This window comes from Chiloscyllium plagiosum, unplaced genomic scaffold, assembly GCF_037043375.1.
Source record: "Chiloscyllium plagiosum isolate Xiang-an unplaced genomic scaffold, Cpla_swu_hap1 HiC_scaffold_1, whole genome shotgun sequence".
NCBI classification, from domain to species: domain Eukaryota; kingdom Metazoa; phylum Chordata; class Chondrichthyes; order Orectolobiformes; family Hemiscylliidae; genus Chiloscyllium; species Chiloscyllium plagiosum.
The window spans coordinates 168461524-168485791 of NW_028270139.1; the positions used below are offsets into that span (position 1 = coordinate 168461524).

General features: G+C 42.6%; 2 protein-coding genes across 4 annotated transcripts in view; one reads left to right on the forward strand and one right to left on the reverse strand.

Moving 5' to 3' along the window:
• Window positions 1-207: 207 nt before the first annotated feature.
• Window positions 208-24268, reverse strand: part of LOC148152280 (WD repeat-containing protein 54-like) — a 104249-nt gene continuing 80188 nt past the window's right edge. The window contains exon 7 of the mRNA XM_087992203.1: window positions 208-228. Within this exon, the coding sequence (XP_087848329.1) occupies window positions 223-228 (6 nt within the window). The 3' untranslated portion in view covers window positions 208-222. The remainder of the gene's footprint in view (window positions 229-24268) is intronic.
• LOC148152281 (interferon-induced very large GTPase 1-like) overlaps window positions 1361-24268 on the forward strand; it is a 37783-nt gene continuing 14875 nt past the window's right edge. Inside the window, exons 1-2 of one of the 3 annotated variants that reach the window (XM_087992189.1) lie at window positions 1361-1378; window positions 13539-23817. In XM_087992189.1, coding sequence (XP_087848315.1) covers window positions 13774-20625 — 6852 coding nt within the window. In that variant the 5' untranslated portion in view covers window positions 1361-1378; window positions 13539-13773 and the 3' untranslated portion in view covers window positions 20626-23817. Of the gene's footprint in view, window positions 1379-7971; window positions 8030-13538; window positions 23818-24268 lie in introns of those variants that run through there. The other 2 variants (XM_087992195.1, XR_015758688.1) reach the window with 2 other exon arrangements.

Genomic DNA, 24268 nt, shown 5'->3' on the forward strand with positions numbered 1-24268 from the left:
ACCACAACAATGAGCACCCAAGCCTCACACCTTCACACAAACAAAGTACCTGCCAGATCTGCCTCTGCCAGTGCCTCTTCCTCGACCTCTTTTTCTGCAGCAGCTTTCTCCAACAGCTGGGTGACCATCTTTTTGGCTATTCCATTCTTCATTCCATTGATGAAGCTGTTCCTCTGGTGTGCTTTTTACGGCGTGATTTCTGCTGCCATTATGTCTTCAGGTTCAACCCTGCCAAGTGTGAGGTTGTCCATTTTGGAAAGACAAATAAGAATGCGGAATACAGGGTTAACGGTAGGGTTCTTAGTGAGGTGGAGGAACAGAGGGATCTTGGGGTCTATGTTCAAAGGTCTTTGAAAGTTGCCACTGAGGTGGATAGAGCTTGTAAGAAGGCCTATGGTGTATTAGCGTTCATTAGCAGAGGGATTGAATTCAAGAGTCGTGAAGTGATGTTGCAACTGTACAGGACTTTGGTTAGGCCACATTTGGTGTACTGTGTGCAGTTCTGGTCACCTCACTTTAGGAAAGATGTGGAAGCTTTGGAGAGGGTGCAGAGAAGATTTACCAGGATGTTGCCTGGAATGGAGAATAGGTCGTACGAGATAAGGTTGAGAGTGCTAGGCCTTTTCTCATTGGAACGGCGAAGGATGAGGGGTGACTTGATAGAGGTGTATAAGATGATCAGGGGGCTAGATAGAGTAGACAGTCAGAAACTTTTTCCCTGGGTACAAGAGAGTGTTACAAGGGGACATAAATTTAAGGTGAAGGGTGGAAGGTATAGGGGGGGATGTCAGGGGTGGGTTCTTTACCCAGAGAGTGGTGGGGGCATGGAATGCACTGCCTGTGGGAGTGGTAGAGTCGGAATCATTGGTGACCTTTAAGCGGCAATTGGATAGGTACATGGATTGGTGCTTAAGCTAGGGCAAATGTTCGGCACAACATCGTGGGCCGAAGGGCCTGTTCTGTGCTGTATTGTTCTATGTTCTATGTTCTATGTTCTAGGTGGTCTCAGTCCACTATGGACATTATGGATTTCAGTGAGACGCATAAGGTACTGGGACACTGTCTCACCTTCCCGTTGTTTGCACATTGCTATTTTGGTCATGTCCATTCGCACTGGGAATGCCCCCTACAGGCGGTTGCCAGCGCTGCAACAAAAGCATTAATGTCTCCGTTCTCTTCTGCTTGCGGGTTGGCTACTCTGGCATGGACACTTATGGCTGGCCAGTTATACTCCTCTTGGCCTTCTTGCTATGATCTGTTGTGGGTACGAGATGCTACCGGTGATTCAGCAGACCCTGAGGCAGCGGCCGCTGACTTGGGAACCTTCGTCAGGCGGATCGCGTAGGGAGGCTGCAGGTCTCGGAGGGCAGTCATCAAGGTCAGGGTCTGAAACAGACTTAAGACACTGTACAGCTTCGTTAGGGTGTTTGCCGTGCGCGTCTGCATGTGTGCTGGTGTTTGCACGTGTATTTGATTTATCGTTTACTTGAGATTTCCTTTCTCTGATATCAGCCTCAGCCTTGCACATATTATAAGCACTCCAATTCACAGGTTCTATTTTTCCCTTCCTTTTCTCCTTCGCTCTCTCCTCCAACCTCGACCTCAATATTTCCAGCTGCCTTTTCCTAAAACTTCCTCCCTCCGGAATACCACATTCCTTGATCCACAATTCTAACTGCTTCACAGACTCTGGGCCGTAATTATTGAGCATGTATTGTAGTTTTGATTGGCCATTCCAAGTCCTGTGTGGACTCTCCCTTTGTTTGCTCTTGCCAGAGCCCATTTTTAATGTAACTGGAAAAGTGTTCAGCTCTCTCTCTCTCTCTCTCGCTCGCTCTCGTGGTACCATTACCTTTTCCCTTTGACTTGCTTTTACCGCCGGAGGTCCCCTTTCACATTGGGTGTGTCCGCCTCAATGCCTTGGTTTTCGTAAACCAAGAGACCACGTACCTGGGACATCTTAGGCGAGTCTAACTCAGCCAGTGGTGGTTCCAAGTCTAAAACCACACTTAACCTTGCTGTCTCCTAAACACTCTTGAGAGGGCAAGCCCCTTCCCTTGGGGTTTTACTCTAATAGCATGCGAGAGTTCACTGAACCCTTTTCCTGCTGTATTTATTCTCTTAGAATGAGTCTCTATGCAGGATTACTTAACCCACGATTCTTACCCCGACCTTATTTGATTCGAAACCCCGGCACTAGGGCGATCCACAGATTCCCAGTCCTCTCACACAAAAGGGCCAATTCAGCGCTCAAGATGAAGTGAAAGACCTTCAAGGCGCTGGCACATGCGCCTCCTGGGAATCTTCAGAATCTCACCCAGTCACGGGGTCCCCAACCGAGCCCCCAGGTTTTCTGTCGTGGAAATTAAATCGACTTGACTCAATAATTAGCAAGAGCAAAGCAAGGGTCTTTATTAAAAATCTTGCAAGATTGACTCATTACACTAAGTCAGATGCCTCAATGCAATGAGTACCAAAAAATTACACAGATGCCTGCCTTATAGCGTTCCTTATCACACTCTCAAGGGCAGAGACTGGGGAAACTCAAGTTGTTATCCCCTCATCTCTAGGCCTAGACATAACAGTTCTTCAGCTTTCGCTGAGTTTGACTATCATAGGTCGAGTTGAATGCTTACAGAATTCAAACAGAGATAAGCTAACTGCAAACCTTCATCAAAGCATCGTTTACAAAGCTCAGGGTTGGAGGATCTGAGCTACAGGGAGAGGCTGAACAGGCTGGGGCTGTTTTCCCTGGAGTGTCGGAGGCTGAGGGGTGACCTTATAGAGGTTTACAAAATTATGAGGGGCATGGATACGGTAAATAGACAAAGTCTTTTCCCTGGGGTTGGGGAGTCCAGAACTAGAGGGCATAGGTTTAGGGTGAGAGGGGAAAGATATAAAAGGGACCTAAGGGGCAACTTTTTCACGCAGAGGGCGGTACGTGTATGAAATGAGCTGCTAGAAGATGTGGTGGAGGCTGGTACAATTGCAACATTTAAGAGGCATTTGGATGGGCATATGAATAGGAAGGGTTTGGAGGGATATGGGCCGGATGCTGGCAGGTGGGACTAGATTGGGTTGGGATATCTGGTCGGCATGGACGGGTTGGACCGAAGGGTCTGTTTCCATGCTGTACATCTCTATGACTCTGTGACTCTGTCTGTGCTCGACAGTGACAGAGGGTCTTTTCCTCACCTTTACCTATCTCTGCCTTTGTGTGCTTGACACTAATTGGGGAGGGGGCAGGGATGGGGTGAGGAGAGAGGGTGAATGGAGATGGGGAGAGGAGAGTGAAGCAGGGAGAGTGAAGGGAGCAAGAGTAGTGGGGGAGGTAAGATGGTAAGAAATCAAACAAACAATCCCAAGACAACTCAGCCTAACCTCCATAGGGAGCAAATTATTGGAATCTAATTCGAGAGATCATGCAAAGCTGCCAATCAGAAAGGCAAGGAATAAATCAATATCAAGCCGCATGGATATGTTCGAAGATGGTGTTTGATATTGATCGAACTAACTTGATCGAACTGTATGACGAGGTCACGATGAGTATTGATGAGGGTGATACAGTTGATGTGTTCTCTATGGATTTCAACAAGGTTTCTGATCATGTCCCACATGGCAGACTAGTTTAAAAAAAACACTTTAAAATCCCCCATGGGATCCAGGGGAATGTAGCAAGCTGGAAATAAAGTTGGCAAGTTGGTTTCATGGCAGAACGCAAAGGGTGTTGTTGATTGTTTTAGCAACAGGACGACTATTTCTAGTGGATTTCTTCAGGACTCACTCCTGTGGAATGGATTAACAATTGGCCTTAAACCCAGAGGGTATGATCATGACATTTGCAGGCAACACAGAACCGTGTGGTTGATGGTGATGAGGACAACTGTAGACTCCAGGATGAATCTGTTCTGCCCCGATCTGTGTACGCCATACACTCAGCCCTACCCTGTGCATGTAGATTATATCACTGAAATGAAAGGGGAACACAGTGGCACAGTGGTTAGCACTGCTGCCTCACGGTGCCAGAGACTGGGTTCAATTTCAGCCTCAGGTAAATGTCTGTGTGGTGTTTGCACATTCTCCCCGTGTGTGTGGAGGTTTCCTCTGGGTGCTCCCGCTTCCTCCCACAATCCAAAGATGTGCAGGTCTGGTGAATCGACCATGCTAAAATTGCCCCGAGTGTCCACAGATGTGTAGAATAGGTACATTAGTCAGGGGTAAATGTAGAGTAATGGGAGAATGAGTCTGGGTGTGTTGTTCTTCAGAGGGTTGGTATGGACTTGTTGGGCCAAATGGCCTGTTTCCACACTGCAGGGATTCCAAGTAATTCAATTGACTTCTTACTAATCACATGATTTCTGTGAATATAACTCAGTTCTAATCTATTCATACACTGGCATTACTGATTGGACATGGAGAAACAGAAAGTGAAAGTCCTCCTGTTTATATAAAGCCAAATGCATCTCAATGGAAAGGTCATTCCGACATCAAGAATCATCCGGTTCAGATATCATTGGGTAATTCTGCATCTTGTTCTTTACCATTTTCTGTTGTCAATTTCTGTATTTCCAATCCACCCTCTGTCTCATCTCTCCTGCTGCTTCCTCTTGCTCTTTCTGTGTGTGCTCAACTGTGTCTGAGGGTCTTTTTCTGATCTCCTCTTCCCTGTCTCGGTCTTTCTGCATTCGACTTAGCCTTTGGGAGCAGAGGGCTAGAGGGTGTGTGGAGAGAGGAAGGACAGAGATTAGGGGCAGATGGAAGAGAGGTGGGGAAAAGGGGGACAGAAAGGGGGTGCTGGGAGAGAGAGGAGGCAGTGTGCAGGGGAGAGAAGGGGCAAGAGGGAGAGGAGGAGAGAGAGGAGGGACAGGGATAGGGACAGAGAGGAGAAAACAAAGAGGAGAGCAGGGTGAAGAAGGGGGAGATGGGGAGAGTGCCGGGGATGGGGAATGGGAATGGGAGACGGGGAGGGGGCTGGTGTTCCTGGCCTGTGTGTCACTCCACTTCCCAACCTCCATGCCTGTGTTTCCCTTAATTTTCTGCCCATTCCATCCCACGTAGAGAGGGAAGCCAGAGGACAGAGAGAAAGGAAGGAAGGGAGGGGAAAGGAAGGTATGGGGGAGAGCATTTAAGGGGCTGGAGAGCTGAGAGGAGATGGAGAATGGGGAGAGAAGAGATAGATCAACAGAGGGAGAGAGGAGAGGATTGAGGGGGAGAGAAATAAAGGGGAGAGGAGGAGGCGGCTATCAAAGGAAGCTATGGATTATATCAGATTAAATGAATACATATTAAGTTGTTGGATTTAGTATTAAAGCTGATAATTATGATGTATATTGAATTCAGCAAAGAAGGCCCAGTAAACTGATCAATCAAAATTTGAATATAAATGGGGAAATCTAAATGAGACAATATTTAAAAAACTGCATAAGAGTCTTTGGGTAACAGGAAAATATTTTCTAAGATGAATGTGGATCCATCATGTGCAGAAACAGGAAATGTTATAATGGGGAATGAATAAATGGTGACTGAATTGATGGAGTGCCACAGAGGCTAGCACTGCTGCCTTACACCCTCAGGAACCCAGGTTCAATTCCACCCTCGGGTGATGCCTGTATGGAGTTTGCATGTCCTCCGTGTCTGCATGGGTTTCCTCACACAGTCTAAAGATGTGCAGGTTAGGTGGATTGTCCATGCTAAATTGACCTAACAGGATGGTGTTACAGGGATAGGATATTCTTCAGAGGGTCAGTGCAGATCTAAAACAAATGTAGGACAGATGTCCTTTATTAGAGGAGCCACACACCTTGGCAATACATCATAAACTAATTCATGGGGCTATGCACGCTTGAGCAACGAAGCTACGTGCTCAAAAAATGTGGCACACTGCTGCCTCACTGTGCCAGAGACCCGGGTTCAATTCCTGCCTCGGGTAACTTCTGTGTGGAGATTGCACATTCTCCCTGTGTCTGCTTGGGTTTCCTCTGGGTGCTCTGGTTTCCTCCCACAGTCCAAAGATGTGCAGGTTGGGTGAACTGGCCATGCTAAATTGCCCGTAGTGTTAGGTGAAGGGGTAAGTGTAGGGGAATGGGTCTGGGTGGGTTGCTCTTCAGAGGGTTAGTGTGGACTTGTTGGGCCGAAGGGCCTGTTTCCACATGTAAGTAATCTAATCTAAAAAAAATGCTCACAGTTGGGAAACACTGAGCAGGCAAACAGAGGCACCTTGAACAGATAAGCTACACTTTACCATTACCTCCTAGTGAGAAAGGAACTTAGCTATGTGCAGGAGGCTGCAAAACAGCACCCCCACTGCTACATGGAGAAAGTGAGGATTGCAGATGCTGGAGATCAGAGAGTGTGGTGCTGGAAAAGCACAGCAGGTCAGGCAGCATCCGAGGAGCAGGAGAATGAATGTTTCAGGCATAAACACCACACTCTCGACTTCCATAGCTACATGCCAAGCACTATAGTTCTTCTGGATGAGGGGCACTTCAACAAAATGATTCCTTAACTGGGAGGGAAGCCATGACCAAGAAAATGGCTTCCACAGAGTTAGAAAACACATTAGAATTCTGGGAGATGATGAGTAAAGATTCCTGAATAGTTACTGCAGATCCAAAGGAAGCATTAATGTCACCCCATCATTTATGAGGGTGGGAGAGAGGGAACAGGGATTGACTGATCTATTGGTCTTTCAATAACAGCAGGGGAATGTTGGAATCTATTAGAAGTGACAGGATTGGACAGAGTCAGCATGAATTTACAAAAGGAAAGTTGAGCTTGAAAATTTCCTGGAATTTTTTGACGATCCAACTAGAAGAATGGATGAAGGGACCAATGAATGTGGTTTATTTGGGCTTTCAAAAGATAAAGTCTCATATAGGTGGTGAGCGTGCAGTTAAAGGGCATGGGATTGGGATGCAGTGTGCTGACATGGATAGAGAACTTATTGGCAGACAGGAGAAAAAAGAATTTGGAAAAACAGACCTTTTTTCTGAGTGACAGGCAGTAACTAGTGGGGTACCACAGGGCTCAGTGCTTCAACTCCAGCTCTTCACAGGATGTACTATTGATTGGGAAAGGATTGGTGCAATGAGACACAGGTTGCTGAAAGTAAGCATGCAGATGCAGCAGGAGGTGAAGAAGATAGATGATTGTGACAGGGAATTCCAGGATTTTGACCCAGCGACAATGAAGGAAAAGCGATATATTTCCAAGTCAGAATGGTGAATGGCTTGGAGGGAAACTTACAGGGTGTAGTGTTCCCATGTATCTGCTGCCCATGTCCTTCTAGATTGAAGTGGTCGAGGGTTTGGAAGGTGCTGTCTAAGGATCTTCGGTGAACATCTGCAGTGAGTCTTGTCCAGTTGAAAATATATAACAAGTTGTGGTCAGTATGGATAATGGTCTCTCTCTGTTCCCATTTCAAACATATATATCAAAGTATATGATAGCCAGAGAAGCAATAGCCTCATGGTATTATCACTAAACTATTCATCCAAAGACACATCAAATATACCTGCATCAAATGTTGCTGCAACAGATGATGAAATTTAAATATAATTCTTTTGGCATTTAGTTTGGCACAACATCATAGCCAAAGGCCCAGTCCTGCACTGTATCATTCTATGTTGTATGTGATCAGAACTAAGAAGTTAACATTCAATAATTTTGATTTTTTGAAAGACAGAAGAGGTGGAAAAGTTGATGGGGCAGCACTGTTAATAAGAGATGAAATGAGAACAATTGTGAAAGATGACCTCGGCTCAGATAATCGAGGTATTTGGGGGGGAAGTAAGAAACAGAAAGGGAAAGAGCATTTTGGTGGGAGTAATGGACAGACCCCAAACAGTAGCCACTTTGTAGGAAAAGGCAATAAATAAATAAATAATAGACGCATGTGAAAAGAATAGAGCACTAATTATGGATGACTTTAATCACAGAATCCCTACAGTGTGGAAACAGGCCATTTGGGCCAACAGGGGAGGCAATGGCCTAGCGGTATTATCACTGGACGCTTAACGCACAGGCTCAGGTAATATTCTGTGAACCTGGATTCCAATCCCACCACTGCAGATGGTGGAATTTGAATTCAATAAATATCTGGAGTTAAAAGTTTATGATGACCAGGATTCCGTTGTTGATTGTTGGGGAAAAACCCCATCTGTTTCACTAATGCCCTTTCGGGAAGGAAACTGCCATCTTTGCCTGGTCTGGCCTACATGTGACTCCAGACCCACAATGATGTGGTTGACTCTTAACTGCCCTCAGGGTAATTAGGGATGGGTAATAAATGCTGGCCTAGTCAGTGATGCCCTCATTCCATGAATGAATTTTTAAAAGGTCTACACTAACCCTCGGAAGAGTAACCCACCCAGACCCATTCCCCTACACTATTACTCTACGTTTCCACTAACTAATACACCGAATCTACACATCCTTTAATACTACATGCAATTTAACATGGCCAATTCACCTAACTTATATATCTTTGGACTGTGGGAGGAAACTGGTGCACCAGGAGGAAACCCACACAGACACAGGGAGAATGTGCAAACTCCACACGGACAGTTGCCCGAGGTTGGAATCAAACCCAAATCCCTGGTGTTATGAGGCAGCAGTGCTACCCACTGAGCCACCAATCGTCAAGTTGCCTGGGCCAATCAAGTTGGAAAGGGGATCAATGACAAGAACTTCATAGTGAATCAGGGATTGCTTCCTCGAGCAATATGCAAGGGAGCCAAGTAGGGAGCAGGCTATCTATGATCTAGTAATGAGGAATGAACCATGTTTCAGAGTGAAAGGTCCCCTCAGAAGTAATGATATAATTTAATCCTCTGTTTGAGCATAAGAAACTAAAGTTAAATGAATGGAATTACAATGAAAGGAGGATAGAGTTAGCGAAAGTGAACTGGTTGGATAGATTAACAGGAATGACAGTGAGGATAAATTCAGAATCCAGGAAAGGAGGACTAAAAAGATAATAGAGAGTAAACTACAAGAGCAAACCAGCGAGGAGAATAAAAATTGTCAACAAGAGCTTCTTTATGTTGACAAAAACGAAGAGAGAGGTCAAAGTAAACATAGTCCTTTTAGAAAATGAAGCTGGTGAGACAATTTTCAGGGACATGGAGATGGCAGAGGAGTTAAATAGATGCTTTGAATCAGTCCTTAAGGTGGAAGATATACTTAAATTGATTTATTATTCTCACATGTATGTCGATACGGTGAAAGGTGCTGTTTTGCATGCTCTACGGGCAGATCATACCATACCAAGTACATCACGTTAGCAGAACAGAGTGCAGACTTCAGTATTACAGCCGCAGAGAAGGTCATAATCAGACAGCACAGAAACAGACTCTTTGGTCCAACCAGCCCATGCCAATCATGTTCCCAAACTAAACTAGCCCCACATTCCTGTGTTTGACCCATATCCCTCCAAACCTTTCCTATTCAGAAGCATGGCCAAACATCTTTTAGACATTGTAACTGTTCCTGCATCCATTAGTTTCTCTGGCAGTTCACTCCACACACGAACCACTCTCTGTGCAGAAACATTGCCCCGCGTGCGCCTTTTAAATTTCACCTTAAAAATAAGCCCCCAGTTGTGAACGCCCCACTTTAGGGGAAAAGACCCTTGTTATTCACCTTTTCTATGACCCTTATGATTTAATAAACCTGAATAAGGTCACCCGTCAACCTCCTACACTCCAATAAAAATTGTCCCAATCTGTCCTTTCTATTTTTATTATCTTAAGCCCACCATTGCTCACAGACTAGTCAAGCAACAGCCTGACATAATCATTCTTACAGATTCATACCTTATGGATAACACCCCAGACGCTGTCATTACCATCCCTGGATATGTCCTGTGCCACTGGCAGGACAGACCTAGCAGAGGTGACAGCACAGGGGGATTCAGTCAGGAGGGAGTTGCCCTGGGAGTCTTTGACATTGACTCCAGACCCGATGAAGCCTCATGGCTTTAGGTTAAAGGTGGGCAAGGAAACCTCTTACTGGCTCAGCTGATGAGTCAGTACTCCTCCATGTTGAACAACACTTGGAGGAAACACTGAGGGTGGCAAGGGTGCACAATATTCTCTGGGTGGGGGTTTTCAATGTCCACCACCAAGAGTGGCTTGGCAATAGCATTACAGATCGAGCTGGTCAGGTCCAAAAGGATATAACTGCGAGACTGGGTCTGCAGGTGGTGGTGAAGGAACCTGCAAGAGGAAAAAACATACTTGACCTCATCCTTACTAATCTGCCAGCTGCAGAACCATCTGACTATGACAGTATTGGTAAACGTGACCACCGCACTGTCCTTGTGTAGATGAAGTCCCACCTTCACATTGAGAATAACCTCCCTCTTGTTGGGTGGCACTATCATTGTGCTAAATGGGACAGAGTTTGAACAAATCCAGCAGCCCAAGACTAGGCATCCATAAGTGCTGTGGGTCATCAACAGCAGCAGAATTGTACTCCAGCACAATCTGCAATCTCATGGCCCAGCATGTCCCCCACTTAACCATTACCATCAAGTCAGGGGATTAACCCTGGTTCAATGGAGAGTGCAGGAGGGCATACCTGAAGGTGAGATATCTACCTGGTGCCAAAAAGCATAAAGAGTAAATGATAGATCTGAGCAATCCAACAACTAACGGATCAGATCTAAGCTCTGCAGTCCTTCCACATCCAGTTGTGAATGGTGGTGAACAATTAAACAACTCACTGGAAGAGGCAGTTCCACAAATATCCCTATCCTTAATGATGGAGGAGCCCAGCACATCAGTGCAAAGATAAGACTGATGCATTCGTAACAATCTTCAGTCATATCCATCTCAGCCTTCTCTGGTGGTCCCCAGCATCACAGATACTGCAAAGGCTTCCGGCCTTCTGGCAACAGTATTGAAGATGTGTGCTCCAGAACCTGCTGCTCCCCAAGTCAATCTCTTCCAGTACAGTTACAACACTGGTATCTACCCGAGAATGTGGAAAATTTGCCCAGGTATGTCCTGTACACAAAAAAACAGGACAAATCCAGCCCGGCTAATTACCACCCTTTAGGGTGAGAGAGGAAAGATTTAAAAGCATCAACTTTTCCTTACAGAGGGTGGTGCGTGCATAGAATGAGCTCCCAGAGGAAGTGATGGAGGCTGGTACAATTACAGTAGTTAAAAGGCATCTGGATGGATATATGAATAGGAAGTGTTTAGAGATATGGCTAAATGCTGGCTAATGGGACTAGATTAATTTAGGATATCTGGTCGGCATGGACAGATTGGACTAAAGGATCTGTTTCTGTGCTGTATATGTCTATGACTTTAAATATTAAGGAAATAAATCCGAACATTTGGAAAATCAAAATCTAATCCAGCAAAGTCAGAATGGAAATAGTGTCTTGACTAATTAAATTTTGGTGAACTTTCAACCAAAATGGATTGAGGGTAACCAATAAATATGTTGTATTTGGTCTTCCGCAAGGTATTCAACCAAAGTACCTCACAACATGTTAAACCATAAGAGCCAATGATGTTGCAGATAGTAAACCCACCTGAATAATGAATTGGTCAATGAGCAGGAAACAATGAGTGGGGATAAGGGGCTGTTTTTCACATTGGTGACCTGTGGCTGGTGGAGCTGCACAGGGACCTGCATTGTGAGTGCAGTTGTTTACAATCTCCATCCATTGACTTGGAGCATGTGAATGTACTGTCGTCACATTGGCAGGCAACACAAAAATATGTGGAAATGCAAGTTGCAAAAGGAATGAAAACAGTTTACAGAGAAATGTTGATTGTTAAAAGTCAGTGGGCAAAAGGTTGGCAAATGGAATATAATGTGAGAAAATGTGAAGTTGTTCATTTTGAAAGGGAGAACAAAAGAATACTTAAATGGAGAAGAATACAGAAATTTGCAACAGTGTTTTTGGGGGTACTCGCGCACAAAACACAGAAAGCAAACATGAAGGTGCAGGAGGTAATCAGGAAGGCCACTGGCATGTTGGTCCTTATTTCAAGGCGGTATAAGAGTGAGGAAGACTGACTGCAACTGTACAAGTTGTTAGTCAGACCAGATCGGGAATAGTAGGTCCCCCTTTTTAGGGAAAGGTAATGTTTCACTGGAGGCATTTCAAAGGATGTTCACTTGGATAATCCTGGTTTGGAGGGATTGTTTTATTAGCAAAGGCTAAACAGGTTGGGTCTCTACTCATTGGAGTTTAGAGGAATGAGAAATGATCTCATTGAAACACACAGGATTCTTAAGGGGCTTGACAGTGTCAATGCCGAGAGGACGTTTCCCCTCATTGGAGAGTCCAAGACCAGGGAGCACAGTCTCAGAATAAACTGGTGCCTACTTAGAACTGAGATGAGGAGGGATTTCTTCTCTCAGAGGGTTGACTGTCTTTAGAACTGTTTGCCTCAGAGAGCTGTGGGGGGCAGAATCCTTGTGTATATTTAAGGCTGCAATAGATTCTTGACCAGTTGGGGACTCAAAGGTTACAGGAAAGTGGATGTGAAGAATATTGATTCCTGAAGAAGGGCCTGTGCCCAAAACGTCGAATCTCCTGTTCCCTGGATGCTGCCTGACCTGCTGTGCTGTTCCAGCAATAAAGTTTCAACTTTGATCTCCAGCATCTGCAGACCTCACTTTCTCCGTGAAGAATATTGGGTCAGTTGTGATCCTATTGAATGACAGAGCAGGCAGTTTTGTGGGAGGGGGGGGGGGGGGGGCATGGTGGGGGGGAAATAGCCTCCTTTCCCTATTTATTATGGTCCTGTTGGATAAAAGAATCCCATTCTGTAAGAAATAAAAGCTCCCATGTCCTGTGAAAGCTCTATACGTTGACTAGTGACTTCAGAATTCATGCAATAGATACAATCCCATGCACATTACCTGTAATTCAATCCCTCTTCCAAGGGTTTCATGCACACCTAGTACTCATCATTGAAATGGTTTCAGAACTGGCAAATAAGAATTATTTTCTTTTCTAATTCAACTCTTAACTGTGTCTGACTATAGGTGTAAGAGTTGTCAAAGAAGATTGGGTTAAATATCGATAAAATTAGATTCTTTATAGTTTGTCTGTGTCCTGTTGAAGTTGAGATCTTAGTAACAATTTGTTAATTTTTGTTTAAGTTTTTAATTGTTGTCCAAAATGTGTAATTTGTCAACTCTAACAATTGAATAATTTTGAGTGTCTTTGAATGTTTGAATTTCACTGTGTTGTGAATCCAATGAGGGGGAGGTTGATTTGGTTTGGCTTGCTGTTCCCGTGTCATAACAATGTGGAAATTTATACGATATCTGAATGGGAGAGAATAGAGAAACGGGGTTTCGAATGATACCTTAGGGGTAACACTTAAATGGTCACCTATGGATCTTTTTAACTAGAAGCAATTCAGAAAATATTACATTTGACTGGATAAACAAGAAGCAGCCTCACACGTCTAACAATGAAATATTAACGTATTTCTGATCTTCTCAATGACAATTCAGTCCAGCCTGTTATTTTTGATTGTTCCATTGTTACATGTCCACAGCTATTCCCAAGCACTTGAAGACTCATTGTTCTGAACGTGTGGTAAGAGGAAAGGAGCAACCTACAAAGTGCACCAAAGAGAAACCTCAGACATGGAAGCAATGTTGAGCAGCAGGTCAATTTCACAATAAATTACAGGACAGGAAGTCAGACCAGTGATAAAGCACAGGACAGGATCCTGAATCTCTGGAAATCGAATTTCACCTCTGATCAAAAGGAAATTTATTTAAAAGGAAATGGGAGAGACTTCAGAATGTGGTAACTGGTCTGCAACTCAGCTGCTTGAAAAGGCATCTGGTGGACTGGCACTCAAAGGAATTTTTGTCAGTAAGAATGTGAATGATCTGTTAAAGACGCGGGAAAGACTGCTGGAAGTCCCAAAGACATGCTGTCTATTGGGTCCATCCATGAATCCTACTGAACACACTGAGAGTTTCACGTCTCACACTCATGCCGAAAATTCTAAGAAGTGTGTAGAACAGTTGGGTCTTGGTATCAGAAGCAGTGTTGAGACTAAATTCTGGAGCTTTGAACTGGATGTTAAGGGAGAGCATAACACTTCCAGCAGCAGTTCTAACAGCACAAAAACTACATATGTCTCTTTTTATAAGATGATCATTGTACCTATGGCCAGTGTTGAGTTAAACTGCAAGGATCTGAAACTGTCAGAAACTGCTGTCAACTCTCTGAAAGATGTTGAAATGAATCTGCGCTATCAGGAGTCAGATCATGTGAAAGATATTTTGTGCGAGCAATTCCTGGAACGATTTGGGTCACATGTAAACAGCAGCAATATTCACTTTGGGGGAAATTACTTGATAGAAACAGAAAGTGATAAATTGAAAACTCAAGAGAAAGAAGATGCTGAAGAAGTCATGAAAACATTGGTCAACACAGATTTACAAACTAGCGCGTTAGGCTTCGTCAGTGCCAGTGTTTCAGCGTCTGCGTCTCACTTTAAATCTAACGTTAACTCTACCTGCAAAAAGACTCTATTGGATAAAATAAGTGTCCGCATTACTAAGATCGGTGGCCCTGTTGAAGCATCATCGCTTCTAGACTGGAAGAAAGGCTTACAGGAACAGGATAGCACTTGGCGAGTCATTGATCGTGGCTCTGTACACAGCCTAGTTCCTGTCTGGAAAGTAATTCAACAGAACCACAGGACAGACTTTGACAATTATCAATTACTAACTGAAAGCTTGCAGAGATGCTGGGAAAGGAAAACTGGATTACAGGCTGAAGATACAGAAACTGGAAAAGTGACGGAGGTTAATACCAGTATTCAAGATCTGGTGCAGGAAGTAAGCAAATGGAACTCCATCTCAGAATCAGAGTTTGTTGCAGACTGTATTAGGAACATTTCCCAGTGTGCACACATTAAAGCCTCTTTGGGAAAACACTTCCCGATAGACACAGACAGACTGTGGTATTGTGAATTTATTTGTAAAAGCCCCGTTCAGGAATTCTTCAGTAAAGTTTTAAAATGCATTGCAGAGAACAGAATTGTGGGTGTGGATAAAATCTATCTAAAGGTTCAACTGGCACATCTGCTGCAGCCTCAAGAAATAATAAACAGCTTGGATTTTCCAAACATCTCATCAATCTTGCAACAACTGACTGACAATATCAGTGATGAGAAAGAATTAATCTTCTCCAGTTTTGAGGAAGCAAAGGAATACATTAAGAAACTGGAGAAAATATTCCAGGGGCCAGATGTTGGGAACAAATTTCAAAGTAAAGTTTGCAGTGAGCTGGGAAAATCATTGTTTCAACTACAACAAAGTAAAGATCAAGAGACATCTTTGCTCTTGACTGCACTTCTGCACCCACTATTCCACCAACCTAGTGGAATACTGATTCAGCCTCTAACAGAGGATGGCTGTAAATACCTGATCTCTCAGTTAGATCAAATCGAAACCTTCAGGCATGAAATGGAGACAATGCAGAAGGCACAATGCCAAGCCTTCCTGCTCCTCAAAGCACTGACTGCCAGAGTCACTGAGTCAGAATATAAAGATCCCAGAATAGTACTCGAAACAATGTTTGCAAAAATGGACAAAGAAGTATCGCTTCAAGTCCGTGAGGCAGTGATGACTCAGAATGGAACCTTTTTATCTGACATGGAACTTCTAAAAGAAACATTACTACATTTATCAGCCAACAAAGATGGACTGGAAGAAAACACACCATCAGAATATAGTGAAACATTGGAAAGATTCACATTCAGTGATGACAGAGAAAAGAACATCAACAAGCTCCCAGATTCTTTCTGTGAGTGGACTGAGCAATCAGGCATATCCCACAATGAGACACCACCTCAAATTGTGAATGACTTGGGATTACAAAATTACTATCCTCATAAGCTATCCCTAAATTTCACTCGGGAGATGAGCTGGGATAAACTGAGTGACAGTAAGCTGACTGAGTTAAAAGATGTCCCTTTGCGTTTCCTCCAAAAGATCCTCTCTGCCAATTCTGTTGCAAGGAACCTTGAATGGCCACTTGCTCAACAATCAGAAAGTGAGATCGATGCTGATGAAGATTTCAATGGTTTCTTTGAAGGAAATGAAACTGAGATTTCTGAGATTAATCCTCAAGATATCATTACTACTATCTTCCTTTGTGCAGATTACTTTCTACAACAGGAGCTAATGCTGAAGATGTCTCTATGCCAGTTTGCATTACCCTTTCTGCAGCCATATAGGGATAATTATTCTACAGAAAAGAAGAGGGATTCCACAGATGAACCTGGTGGCACCCTTCTCCTGTGGGCAATGCGATCTATTGTTAAAAAATGGTGCCCACAATCCCATATATCAAGTAACAGCTTTGTGCAAGAGCCAATTGTAACTGCAGCCATGCCAACCATTTCCTTCATCAGGATTGGAAGATGCAGTATCTCCAAATCCAAAATTCTCAATTTCACCTTGAGCCAGAAGCAGCAACAACAGAATATCTTCCTGCACTCGGGGATGGACTGTGGCCATGTTCCACGTGACATATCTGATGGACTAGCCGAGATTAGCTGGTACCTTCCATCTGGCAAAAAGAATTTGGACGTATTCCCCGAGGCTGCAGCATTCATTAACCTCCGAGGAGATGCTGAAATTTATCAGAGAAACACTCGGTTTCTTGCTAAAGTCTCTGCTGCTCTCTTTATATTCATTGATATCATTGGGGAAAAGGAAAGAAAATTCCTTACTTCTCTTGCACAGTCACCAGCCAAATTCTTTCTCATAATCAACTCACACAGCAATCAGCAAAAGATAACCCAACAGCAAACAAAGGAACTGTTCAAAGATCTACAGTTAAAACCTCAACAATGCATTGTTCGGACAAATTTAAATGATGCAAAGCTTGTGGAAAACCTTTGTTCGAGAATTGAACAAATGATTCTAACTCAGAAAGAGAAGACCTTTCTAAACCTGGAGCAAATGGCTGAAATTGCACGAGAAAGTGGGATTCAAATCGATGAACATCATCCCAAAATACAAAATGCTAAACAATTGGCCTCCAAAATACTGGAAGGGCTTAACCCTGAAGCCATTATTGAATACAAACAGAGGGTGTTACCCTTCCATGGGAAGCCCTGGCAAGATTGGTCTAAAGCTGAGAAAGAGAAGTCTCGCATGAAACTCCGTAAGAACAAGACTACAGAGGTATACAAGTATGAGCTGGAGCAAAAGCAGAAAAAAATCCAAGGAGATCTGATCAAGCAGAACTTGTCGAAAGAGATGCAACAATTCATTACAGAACTGTTTTCAACTTGTGCAGAAGAGAGAGCGCTTTTCCTACAATGGCTGAAGTTCAATCTGGACAGTAAATCAAGGGAGATAATGTCAAACTTATGCAGCGCTTATAAAACGTTTTTGAAAGACTCAAAGCAGAAGACAAGTGAGCTGAAAGATTTGGATCAGAAAATGTCTGATAGTTCTCTTGGACTTGAGCATTTCATGAGGGAACTGGGTCAGGTTTATGAGATTTCAGTGACAGCAAGTAATATTGGCTCCGAGAGAAAAATGAACAGGAATATATTGGAGTTACCAATAGTTGCAGCTGAACTGTTGCTGGAAGGGTTCCCGCTGGAGCTCATTGATGGAGATGTTTCCAACATACCGGTTCAGTGGGTCACTGCTGTACTGAAGGAAGTAGCTAAGAAGGTGGGCACTGCTTCCCGTGTGTTTGTGGTGACAGTGCTTGGTGTCCAGAGTACAGGGAAGTCCACACTCCTAAATACAATGTTCAGTTTGCAGTTTGCTGTGAGTAGTGGCAGATGTACACGAGGAGCCTTCATGCAGTTTCTCAAGGTCACAGGGCAACTGAAAAAAGATCTTGGCTGCGATTTCATGCTGGTGATTGACACTGAGGGCCTGAAAGCTCCAGAACTCGCAACCCTTACAGACAGTTATGAGCATGATAATGAACTAGCAACATTTGTCATTGGATTAAGCAATTTAACTTTAGTAAATATAGGGATGGAAAACCCCACCGAGATGAAAGATGTTTTGCAGATTGTTGTGCATTCCTTAATCCGCATGAAACTAACTGGAAAGCGGCCAAGCTGCCAATTTATCCACCAGAATGTTGGAGATGTGTGTGCATATGATCAGAACCTGAGGAGTCGTCAAAAACTGCTGGAACAACTGGATCAAATGGTAGAGGCTGCAGCTAAACTGGAGAAGGTGGACAAAATGAAATTCTCAGATGTGATGGAGTATGATGCTGATCAGAGCAACTGGTACATCCCAAGTCTGTGGCATGGCACTCCTCCAATGGCTGCAGTTAATACTGGTTACAGTGAGCAAGTCTTTGAGCTGAAGAAGCACATCATTCAATGTTTAGTAAAACGTAGCAAATCTGAAAGAGCTTTAACAATTCCAGACTTTATCAAGTGGATGCCTGGGCTTTGGGAGCAGGTGAAAAATGAGAACTTCATTTTCAGTTTTCAGAATAGTCTGGTTGCTGAAGCTTACAATCAGCTCTCCATGAAGTACAAAGAGTGGGAATGGAATCTCCGCAAGTTTGCACATTCCTACACATGTGAAACTGAAAATACAATAAAGAATGAAGATGGTGATCTCACCCAACTGCTCCCAAAATTGGAACTGGAGATCAGGAATACGATTGATGACAAAAAGCAGGACACACTCAATAATCTAAAAAGACATTTTGAAAGTGGTGCTGATAATGTGCAGCTGATGGAGAAATACAGGGAGCAATTCAAACAAAGCATTTCCATGTTATGTAGACAACTCCAGGATAATTTACTACAGAAATGTAAAGATACTATCACCAGGCAAGTGGGATTATCGAAAGTGGATGCTATCTGGGAAGAATTCAACAACAAGATTGAAGAACAAGTCAAGAAACTTTTACAAAATTGTAAAGAAATTCAGCAAGTGTTACATGATGAAGAACTAAAAGCTGCCTTTGAAAGAATGTGGCATGATACGCTCTCTAAATTGAACTATCAGCCCTGCAGTAAAAAAAACATTGAGGCCGAGATTGAAAATCTTCTGAGAGATGACATGGAAACACAAGGAAGAGTGATAAATGCAAGTCTGAAAGAGAAATGCCTGTCAAAGCACGGGAAGCAAACCTTTAAGATTCTGGAGAAACACATTAATGTGTCGAAGTGGAGGTTGATTAAAAACCTTGGTACAATTAATCCATCAGATTTAGAACAAGCAGGACTGATATCAAATACACTTGAGACCGAATGTAGGGAACAGATCAATAACATTGCAAAAATGGACATAGATTATGATATCAAATATTGTATTGAACTTTTGGACAACATAAACAAAAAAATCAACGATAATGATTCAGATTCAAAGTTTAGAATGAGTGAGATTTTCAGGGCAGAGTTTAAACTTCACATGTGTGGCTACGCTGCACCAAGATTCATGGAAATGCAATCCAAATTTATCAACAAACATGATCCACAGAAGCGGCTGGAAAGCAAAAAAGATCAATACTTTGAACTATTCATGGCGATTTACAAGGAGCAGGATCAGAATCAGCAACAAGCAGAACGATTTGTAAAATGCTGCTTTATGCCAGCTGTCAGAGATGCCACACTCAACAGCCTCAGCCTGAAAATAGTGGACGATATGAAAAAAAATGATCCTGAGGGGAAGTACACACTCCGCAATAACTTCATTGTCGCACTTCTGATCTATTTAAAACAAACTAACAGCTTCGAAGAATATTACCAGTATATTAATAACCTTGAGAATTTTGCATCCAACTGGCTTCACAAGCAGGTTATTGCACACTGCAAAATGCAATTTAAAGGAGAAATGAAATTTATACATCTAGCTAAGGAAATTGTCAAAGAAATCACTCAACAGGCCATTGAATTTGTCAGAGATGTATCACAGCAGAACATTTCTGGAAATGTTCAGGGCTTCCTTGATCTGTTTGTTAATAAGTTCAAAACAAAAATTGCGATGCCCAAAGAGGAGTTGAAATTTGTTTTATTCCAGACTGACAGCAATGCCAAGAAATTTGCAGAAGCAGTTCTACTGTCTATTGCAGAGGCAGAGATGCTCCTCCTCCATGAGGTGACAGGCTGGAATGTTGAAGCAAAGGTGAAAGAATTATCTGTAAAACCAAATAAGGAACTCTTTAAAGGCTTATTCAGTTGCACAAAGAAATGCCCTTTCTGTGGCGTTTTCTGTGATGCAGAGAGCCCTGAGCACCAGCAGCATTTCAGTAAACAGCACAGGCCTGAAGGATTAACTAGTTGTCAATGGACAGACAGCCAGCGTCTTGTGGTGGATGTTTGTACAACTTCAGTAGCAACCAATGCACAATTCTGCAATGGTGACACAAATGGTAAGTACGTACCCTACAAGGACTACCAAACAGTCAATGATTACTATAAATCCTGGACTATTCAAAAGGAACTCACTGCAGAGGCAACTTCCTACTGGAAAAAAGTTTTTTATACTTACAATGAGAAATTTGCTGAGAGATATGGAGCAAAATGTGCAGAAATTAGCAAATCCTGGGACATTGGATGGGATGAAATAAAGAAGCAGCTGATCAAAACATATAACACAAATATCGAATCCCTGTAGGAGCCTTTTCAATATCTTAGCAATGCAAACACCTTAAATCAATCAGAAATTAGAGAGTATATATGGAAATGTCAAGAAATGCATTACTGTAAAATTTCAAATGCCACAATGCTAAATTAAAACTTAGGAGAAATGTTTTCACTCACGTTTTATTAAGTATAATTAAGTTATGGAATGTTATTAGGGAAAGGAACTGGAGAGGACATTAGAAATTAGGTCAAGAAACAGCCAGATATATTTCTAACAGGAATTTGGGATATGACGAAGAGGGATTGAAAGATGTAGAGAGAAAGTGTTGAGGGATAGGGTGAGAGAGACCGAGGGACATGGAGAAGGTATTGAGTGACATGGACTGAGTAACTGAGGGACAGGGTGAGAAATATGTTAAAATTGTGGATTGGCCACGTCAACATTTGTAAGAAAGGTTTAATCTCACTGCCAATTCCTGATTCTCTTTCTTAAGAATAGAGCACTATATCAGACACACAATCAGCTTCCAGGTCAGTTTCTTCTCAGTTATGTATTAAATAGCTCTGAATGCATCAGTCTAAAGTGTAGGGAAATGATAGTTGCTTATGAATCTCTACCAAGAAAAGCTTACACAATGTAATTATATACTTAAATATTGTTAATATGTTGCAGGCTCTGCAAAGCCACATTATTCATATTTTTTATAAGTGAATTTGAAAAGATTCACAAATATTCAAACTGAAGCAGTAACAGGCATCTGCAGGTACAATGTGAGGCAGGAATCTGAGTAGATAGTTTCAGATTAGAAACCATTTCTAGTACAGAATGGGCTGAATAGCCAGTTTTGGTGCTTTAATTCTGAGCATTCAATGATTTATGTCAGTTCTGCCTGTAACCTCTATCTCTGAAACTGAAGAACCAGAGGATGCATGACCTTAATGGGCAGAGTTGGTTTTACTTCTGTTGACAACTAGAGACAAGGAAATTGTCACAGTGGGACAGGAACAAGTTCCTTTAGGAACTGCAACAGAACAAACACATAGATAAATTACTTCACTAGGAAATGCACCTTCGTGCCATCTGAATTCTCCCTCCACAGAAACTCTACAATCTACAAATCCACACACAGTATCTGACTTAGACAATAAGACCTTGGAGCAGAAGTAGACTATTCAGACCATTGAGTCTGCTCCATCATTAAATGGGATTATGGTTGAGTTGATAATTGTCAACTCCACTTTCCTTCCTTTTCTCCATCGTAATTAAAATAAATCTATCTCAGCTTTGAATATACTTCATAACCCAGGCTTGAGTGTCCTTTATGGTAAAGAATTTCACAGATTCACGACCCATTGAAAGAAAAAATGCCTCCACATCCTTGTCTTACATTTGCAATCCCTCATTCTGAGATTACGACTCTGGTCGTAGACTCTCTCGTAAGGGGAAGCATATCTTAGAATCATAGTATCATAGAATCCCTACAATGTGGAAATAGACCATTTGGCCCAAAACGTTCACACAGACCCTCCAAACAGTATCCCACCCTGACCCTGTCACTCTACATTTACTAGATTAGAATGGTGCTGGAAAAGCACAGCAGTTCAGGTAGCATCCGAGGAGCAGTAAAATCGACGTTTCGGGCAAAAGCCTTTCATCAGGAATACAGGCAGAGAGCCTGAAGGGTGGAGAGATAAATGAGAGGGGGGTGGGGTACATTTACCCCTGACTAATGCACCAAACGTACACATCCCTGAGCACTATGGGGAAATTAGCATGGTCAGTCCACCCAGCCTGAACATCCTTGGACTGTCATGTCTCAGCAGAATAATCTCTGAAAGGAATTTCTGCAAAGGTAGAGTCCGATAAAGAGGATAATAAGTGAAACCTGACAGTACTTGCTCCTCCTTATGTCTCCATTGTCTGAGTAGAATTGTGTGAAACAACCCAAGAAACCACTGGGGCCATTACAGCTTTGGATCATCTTCATACAGAAGGAGAAACAGCAGAACTAACATTGGGTTAACTGATGAGCAAGGGATTTGAACCAGGAAAGTGCTGATTCCTTGATGAGATGGCAGCACTCACAGTGAAATTGGAAGAACGTATAACGAGACATGTCATTTGAATAATGAAAAAGCGCTGCTTGCAATTGTCATTTTAACTGTGTGTTCTAATGACAATCTAGGTGTACTTTGTGTCCTCTGCTAATTACTGAGTACAATAACTCAACAACAGTGAAGATAGTCATTCGGCTAAAAATGTGTAGGTGCCTTCAAGTAATTAATAGTACTTTTAACGTTAATCATCAATTATTTTTAAAAATCACATAACACCAGGTTATAGTCCAACAGGTTTAATTGGAAGCACTAGTTTTCGGAGCACTGCCCCTTCGTCAGGTGGTTGTGAAGGAGCAGCCAGCGCTCCGAAAGCTAGTGCTTCCAAATACACCTGTTGGGCCATAACCTGGTCCTATGGGATTTTTAACTTTGTACACCCCAGTCCAACACCCGCATCTCCAAATCATCAAGTAATGATTGGTTACAGTGCTTGCAGTAAAATAGTAAATTTGATAAAGTTAAGCATTCTGAGTTAGTTCAGTCCATAGCTGGTTTGTAATAAAATAGAATAATGCAAAGTAACAGTATAACTCAGACAACTGTTGGTAGAAGTTTAAGACATTATAATGTATCACTGCAAGTTGGTGCAAAAAGTAACCTTGAATTCATGGAAAGACGGAGGGAGAAGAATAGTTAAGATTCAGAAGTTAGACTCCAGATCCTTGAAGTAATACCAGAGGCTAACTACTTACACTTTTACTTGGTTACAGTCATTGTATCAACAATAATAAATGATTTAAAACTGAAAGCTCAGAATCACAGCTATGTTACAGAAGAGGAGGAGGTTATTCAGCCCATCAAATCTACACCTTGAGCGCTTTATCCACTGCCAATCTCCCACTTTTTAGAATATTTTTGCAGTTATATTTATCAAAATAATCATCCAATGCCTTCTCCTGTTACCGTGGTGTATAAACTGAAGCCCAGCTCCTCAATACAAAAGCACCAAGAACTCAATGTTTATTGTTCTGGTATGTGTATTTGCCTTCAGGCATTACTGTGATGCTTTAATCTGAACTACAGTTGCATTTCCATGATATGATGTGAAATTAACATAGTGAACTGTTATTGCTTGAGTAGCTGTAATTGAATAAAGTAGATTTTAGCTGTACATGAATGGTGTCCTGTCAAATCCTTCACTGAGCTGAGCAAAGAATTCCCAGTTCCACACTATGTTTACAAAGGATTGTCTGTGCAGCTGAATCTTATTCCTTGATCCAGTTTATTTAAACATTGGTCATTATCAAAAATGCCCAAAATCCTGAAACCCATTTGCATTCTCATATCCCCCAGTCCATTACTGACTTGATATGCCCAAAACATCGATTCTCCTGTACCTCGGATGCTGCCTGACTAGCTGTGCTTTTCCAGCACCACACTCTTTGACTCTGATCTCCAGCATCTGCAGTCCTCACTTTCTCCTTCCTCTATTCCCTGCCTGTTCATGTGTCTGGCTAAATGTCTGTTAAATATTGCTATCATATCTGTGTCTACCAGTTCCCCTAGCAACATGTTCCAGGTCCCTCAGCCTCTGGGGCTCTAACAAAAACAAAGTT